This window comes from Mastomys coucha, unplaced genomic scaffold (genome assembly GCF_008632895.1).
Source record: "Mastomys coucha isolate ucsf_1 unplaced genomic scaffold, UCSF_Mcou_1 pScaffold20, whole genome shotgun sequence".
Lineage (NCBI taxonomy): Eukaryota > Metazoa > Chordata > Mammalia > Rodentia > Muridae > Mastomys > Mastomys coucha.
The window spans coordinates 25,806,717-25,813,518 of record NW_022196903.1 but is presented as its reverse complement, the minus strand read 5'-3'; the positions used below and the strand labels follow the sequence as shown (position 1 = coordinate 25,813,518).

The 6,802-nt window shown below is 36.2% G+C and overlaps 1 protein-coding gene across 4 annotated transcripts in view; it reads left to right on the top strand.

Annotated features, from left to right (window-relative positions):
• The window catches only part of Copg2 (COPI coat complex subunit gamma 2), a 118,772-nt gene that overhangs the window by 81,354 nt on the left and 30,616 nt on the right, over positions 1-6,802 (top strand). For all 4 annotated transcript variants that reach the window (XM_031381440.1, XM_031381438.1, XM_031381441.1 and 1 more), the window contains exons 17-20: positions 724-849; positions 1,453-1,515; positions 1,966-2,105; positions 2,710-2,881. In XM_031381440.1, the coding sequence (XP_031237300.1) occupies positions 724-849; positions 1,453-1,515; positions 1,966-2,105; positions 2,710-2,881 (501 nt within the window). The remainder of the gene's footprint in view (positions 1-723; positions 850-1,452; positions 1,516-1,965; positions 2,106-2,709; positions 2,882-6,802) is intronic.

The window sequence follows — 6,802 nt, the reverse complement described above, 5'->3', positions numbered from 1 at the left end:
TATCAGAGAGTGCATACCGTGTTTGTTCTTTTGTGATTGGGTTACCTCATTCAGGATGATATTCTCCATATCCATCCATTTTCCTAAGAATTTCATAAATTTATTGTTTTTAATAGCTGAGTAATACTCCATTGTGTAGATGTACCACAATTTCTGTATCCACTCCTCTGTTGAGGGACATCTGGGTTGTTTCCAGGTTCTGGCTACTATAAATAAGGTTAAGCTCCCTTTTAAATGGCTGTCCCCATCTACATTTTCTTCTGCTTTTCTTGTTCCCATATAACTAAAATATTTTATTTTCTGAGAATTGATTATATTCTGATGCTATTTTTTATACTGTGTTCCCATATTCCCTTGAAAGAAATAAGATAAACTTATTATGAGGCAGATGTCTATAATAATCTTTAGTTTGATTAAGTAGGCTATAGCTTCCTAATATTGCAACCCTTCAATATAGTTCCTCACATTATAGTGACCCCAACCATAACATTATTTTTGTTGCTACTTCATAACTGTAATTTTGCTACTGTCAATGAATTGGAATACAAATATGTGTGTTTTCTGATTGTCTTAGACAACATCGGTGAAAAGAGTACTTCGATCCCCACAGGTTGAGAACCACTAGGCTATAGTTTTTTGTTATGTGTTTCTCTTTCTTTAGAAAGCTTAACCATTACAGATTGTTGAGAATAGATTATAATGCTGAGATTTTCATGTCTCTAGGTCTGACAGTATCTATACCAGGAATGGAAAAGGCCTTACACCAGTATACATTGGAGCCTTCCGAAAAACCCTTTGATATGAAGACAATTCCTCTTGCTATGGCTCCTGTCTTTGAGCAGAAGTCAGGTATCAGAACTGCTTAACTCTGTTAGTTTTTCTGTGTGTAAGTAATTTCATAAAAACTTGTAAATATTAGCATGTTATCTAACCTGGAAAATAAAACTAGAAAAAGATTTTTTAAAATAGCATAGTTTCTCTCTCTCTTTCATTTTTCTAAATTCTTGGGTTTTTTTGAGACAGGGTCTCTCTATATAGCCCTGTCCTAGAACTCACTATATAGACAAAGCTAAGCTGAAACTCACTGAGCTCTACCTGCCTTATCTTCCAAGTACCAGAATTAAAGGCATAATGTGTCACCACACCGGGCATATTTTTCTCTTAATACCTATATTTTTTTTATACCTTGAGATCTTTTAGTACTAAGACAGATGACATTTTCTAAATTTAAGATATTCATTTTAAGCCTCTTCAGTTTTACCCAAAAGCTAGAATAAGAAATACGTCCTAAGTTGAAAAGTTTTCTTTAATTATTTAATACAAAACATCACAATACTTGAACTGTTTGCCACTGTGTATGTGCTAAAAGTTATTGCCTTCATTTCTTTCTGTATGCAAGGTCAATTAGAAGTAGAAAGAAATTCACTTGATTGCTTATATCTGTCTTTCTAGAAATCACACTTGTGACTCCTAAGCCAGAGAAGTTGGCTCCTTCAAGGCAAGACATTTTCCAAGGTATATTTTTATGAATACAGTAATCTTTAATCCCTAGGCATTATATGTTAATAACATCCACTGCTTTTATTCAATTTGATTAATTCTCAATTCATTGCATTTTCCTGTGTCATAGGCATTAGTGGCTGGAACTACGTGCTGTCTGTGGACTTTCCAGTTATTAATTTACTACCTGGGACTGTTATTCTTGTGCATATTTTGTTGGTTCAGAGGGAAAGAGTTAGCAATTTATTTCTTCTTCCCACCTACATACAGGAATCTAGTATTGTAAACTTGGTAACTTTAAAGATTATTTCACAGAAGCTTGGAGATCCCTAAATTGACTTTTCAGTTGTTAGTAAAACCATAGAAATGAAAGTGTTTCTACTCTGTGCTAACTAAAGCATCTTAATAAAGAATCTTCCTGTCTTCTTCATACTGCACTGTCCTTTCTTTCTCTGTACTTAACAGAGCAGTTGGCTGCCATTCCTGAGTTTGTGAGCCTGGGGCCCTTGTTTAAGTCTTCTGAGCCTGTGCAACTTACAGAAGCAGAGACAGAGTATTTCGTTCGCTGTGTGAAGCACATGTTTACTGACCATATTGTATTCCAGGTGAGATAACGAAATAACTCTGGGTCTTTTTATAGCCTTTAAATACAAGCAGCTGTACTTGGAGCCAAATAGTACTTCCCTTTAGTTTATGGCTCTAGTTCCTTTCATAAAGGATTGACTTAGTGACACTTTGAGTTTTCTTTTCAGATGTATAAAAGTTTCTTTCTCTGATAGGCTATTTTTGATAACTAAAATCTAAAAGATATAAAATTAAAATGTTCCAAAAATAGACATATGGCATAATTATTTTAAAAGTCAGCATTTAAACAACAAGGTAAACTAAGTATGTTGTTCACAGAACTTAGATTTGTAACACCTTGAAGTAGAGACAGACTCAGAGAGACACACATTGACGACTCAGCTCAAAGCACTCATAGTAAGCCTGTCTGTGTTTCTCAGAGAAGTTGGAAGCACACTCTTGGCAGGTGTAAGGCCTTGCTTCAATCTCTAATACAAAAAGAAGAAGAATCTTAGGAGAACTATCGTGCTACTTAGTGTTGAGTATAGTAGATTCCAGAGCTGAACTGTGGGCTATGACTGAGTAGAAACAACTTACTGGAAACATTTCTTATCCTTTACAAGTTTTCTATTGCTGACTTTTCAGTTTGACTGTACCAACACTCTGAATGACCAGCTGCTGGAGAAAGTAACAGTGCAGATGGAACCATCCGATTCCCATGAAGTGCTGTGCTGCATCCCAGCTCCCAGCCTCGCTTACAATCAGCCAGGAATATGCTACACGCTTGTCCGCTTGCCAGATGAGGATCCTACAGCAGGTACTGACTGCTTAGAAGGGGGAAGATACTCAGTCTAAAATGCATCACCTCTTGAGCTCTTAGAATGTCTTGACAAGTTTTTAATTTTCAAGAATGTAGTTCTTTCCAGAATTTAATGTTGGGGGTGGGTATGTTTATAAATTGATTACTATTATATAGGTATTACTTTCAAAACTAAATCTGTTAGGAAAAAAATGCTGATGATAATGTTAGAAGCAGAACTGAATGTACACAGTAATAGCCCAAAAAAGCATTCAGGTTTTCTATTGAAACAAGGCACGCATGAGTCTTATAAGAATCAGGATGTTTGATTCCTGGTGGAAGATGGTTATTTAGCAGATGGTTGGCATTTTAATACATCACTTTTAAGCATCTTGTAGCATAAGACTACAGTCTGCAGTGTTTCAGCCTCATTAGCTTAGTCAACCATTTTGTGTTCCAAATTTGAGAAAGGCTTTATCATTTACTTGACCTATGGTCAGTCTTGGGGTGGACATGGCATAAGGGTCTGAATGAGGAACAATTGCTAGTGCCAGTGATAGTATTTATACTTTGAGGATTTTGGATGGTCTCCATGGTGTATCCTTTATAAATGTTGAAATATATCCCACTTGAACCTCCACCCCACTCAGTTTTCCTGTGCTCAATGCAGAACTAATGCAACTTTCACAGAAATAAGCACACATACCACATTAATATTTAAAGTTTTTACTACTTGTAAGTACAGGAAATACAGAAATTAACAATATTAACAAACATCAGAGAAGTTACAGAGTTACAAGAAATCATAAAAGTACTAGTAAATAGTTCCCTGGTCATCATTCAGTTACATTTAGGGCTTATTCTGCTTTATTTTATAGCCTCTTCTCCTAACTCCCTTCTTCAGTGTTCATTCATGGGAACCACTGACCAATCTTAGCTGGGTTGGGTGCTAGACCAGGCTACTCAGACTCTGGCACGAGGTAGATTCATGTTGGCACCATTGCTGAGTCTGAATCCCAGGATGTTCCCTCTGATCCTGAGTGGAACTGTGTTTGTTTTGTAAAGCCACATGGATCTGTAACCCTAACCCTGGGTGGGAAGGCACTTTCCTATCTAGACTCTGATATTTCTCCTTTGAGCTTTTGGTCATCTGTCTTTAAATTTAGTAACTTTGTTTATTCCTTTGTGAAATCTCTCACCTTCCATTTCCTTATTGTTTCACTTTATAATCTTGGTCTGATTTTTCTCTCCATATATATGTATATACATACATATGTGTGTGTGTGTGTGTGATATATATGTGTGTGTGACTATATATATATATACATATATATATATATATGTATATATATATATGAATTAGGTCCACTAGACAGTAATTAAACTTTCTGTTCTCTCAAGTAAAGCTAGTTTTGTTTGCTATTGTTCCAAATTTATATCTGGGTCCAGCCTTAATACAGCTGTCTTTGCTGTCATCCTGGGAGACTCGGTTTTTTCCAATAGCCATCTTTCTTTGCTTCAGAATTCCGCCACAATCACTGTACTTCTCCCTAAACTTGTAGGTAATTAATTTTTAAGGGATGCCATTACTTTACACTTAATTACAACAGGAAGCAAATCTGAACCCATTGAAAACTTCAGCCCTTCCCAGCTGAGATTACTGGCTCCTCAGGTAGACTCTGATGTTGGATAATTCAGGGGACCCACACACCAGGGAATGGGATTAAAAGAATAAGTACAGTTTTACAATACCAAAATACACAAAACAACAATATTGAAACGACAGTAGTTACATATATTATAGGAAAGCAATAGTAACATTGAACACTTCCACCAAGAGAGGAAGAGGAATCCCCTCAGCTCTCCACTGAGGAGGTGACTTCTTCTTAAAACAGATCTTACATGTTATTAGCCCAGAGGTTGAATGTTTGCTCTGCTGGCTATGGACTATTCAGCTTTTGTTTGAAAAAAATTTGGCAATTAGAGACATTTCTTTATGTTAGATTTAGAAGGTTTTCTGATCAGTGGCAGAATGTGGTTATAAAACTCTAATCTTGTTTCATCACTTTTGTGTTTGACCTACCATGTGCTTTATTACTTCTTCCTATTCTTTATTTTTCTTAGAATTCATCAATGTTAGCCCGTAGCCAATCTCAACTCTACTTTGCAATAAGCGATGCGAAATACCAGGATATAGGTAGTAATGGAGTCTATACCTATCCTCCCGTCTTCCTTTTTTTTAACATTAAACTTTTTCCCATTGAAGATATTATAAAAATTACCAGTCACTTCAAAATCTTATCACTTCTAAAATGTATCTTATCTCAGAAAACTATTTTTCCTTACAGTCACAGGGAAAATATAGAAATTTTTGTTTATGATTTCCTTCAACTTGAAAATAAAGAAGCATATTAGAAAGGTATATGGGTTTAATAGAGAAAGGTAATAATTTTAATTCTGGCCCTACTACATACTGAATCTGTGAATTGGACACATTATTTTATTTGTGTAAGTATCTTCTGGCACCAAACATAATAACACACAATATTTTGCTTAATTCTGGGCTTCCTTAATTTTTTTCTATTAGCATCTTTAAAAATCAGTTCTTCTACACTTTAAAAGATATATGCCCTCCAGTATTCTTCAGAATATTATTCATTGATTATAACTTTCTTTGCTCAATCTATAAACATCCTTGGCTATCAGATACTGGTTTCCTAAGGTTGTTGATCAAGCATTTACAAACTCATCTCTATCTATTCATTTATTCCCCTGATCCAACCCATTCATTGATACCTGACAAAGCTTGTAGGGAGCCAAATAGCCTCCTTTCCATTTGGGTGATGTGGATTGTGTTGCAGGCCATGTTAATTATAATTCAACCTGTAGCCAACTTTTCTTTCAATTCTCATAGTTCCTTTTTTTTGTCTTTTTCATTTTTCTTTTTTTTTTTTCTTTTTCTTTTGCTTTTTTTTTCCTTTTTCTTTTCTTTCATTCTTTTTTTTTTTATTATTATTATTTTCTGAGACAGGGTCTCCCTCTGTATCCCAAGCTGGCCGTGAACTTGTGATCTTTTTGCCACTAAACCCAACTCACATATTCTCATTTTATACTTAACTATGTGATGGCCCTACCACTTTCCTTTGTTTGTCGTTAATATTCTTCTGTTTTCTAAATTAGTGAAGTTGTGTCTGCACTAAATAAAGGCTGGGTTACTTACTGACTTGGTTCTCTTATAAAGAGAACTCTGCTTAGTCTTTGAAAATCGGCCTAACATTCCTTTCTTAACCTGGAGATATGTTAACACCTCCCACTTTGGAAACCCTGAATTCTGCCTTTTGCTTTCCTGCCCTGGCTCCATTATCAAGGGTGAGCCACAAGTTCAGTTGGTTTTATCCTCTCCTGGCCCTTTCATTTTTCATCAGTGGTGTGAGCAATTTGATTCAAAATGTTTGTTACCATCCTATGGCTATCTTCTTCCTCCTCAACAACACTGCTTGCAACCTGCAATCAACATGAGGACTCAGGAGTCTTTCTAGCCCTGTCCCATCACTTCCTGCTTTGCACTCACTGCTCCCATCATTGTCGGCCTCTGCATTTAGGACAAGTTCCAGTGAGTCTAGGTGCTATCTAACTTCACCTGGCTATAACCACCCTAGGTGATTAGGTCTACCATTCTGGGAAAAATCATGCTTTGTTTGTTTGTTTGTTTGTTTTGAAGCACTATCTGAGCCATTTGTCCATGCTTTTCAATGACATATTATTCCCAATTATTTTATAGGTACTGTTTTTCTTTCACTCCACCTCCATAGTTGGTACAGCTGAAGTGAATGCCTCATTTTCTCTTTTCTAACTCCTGTGGCTGCCTTCTTGGTGCCTTCCTCTGAGCCTCTCTGCACCCTCTGCTCTCCGAGCTCCTCTCATGCTCTCTCACCTATT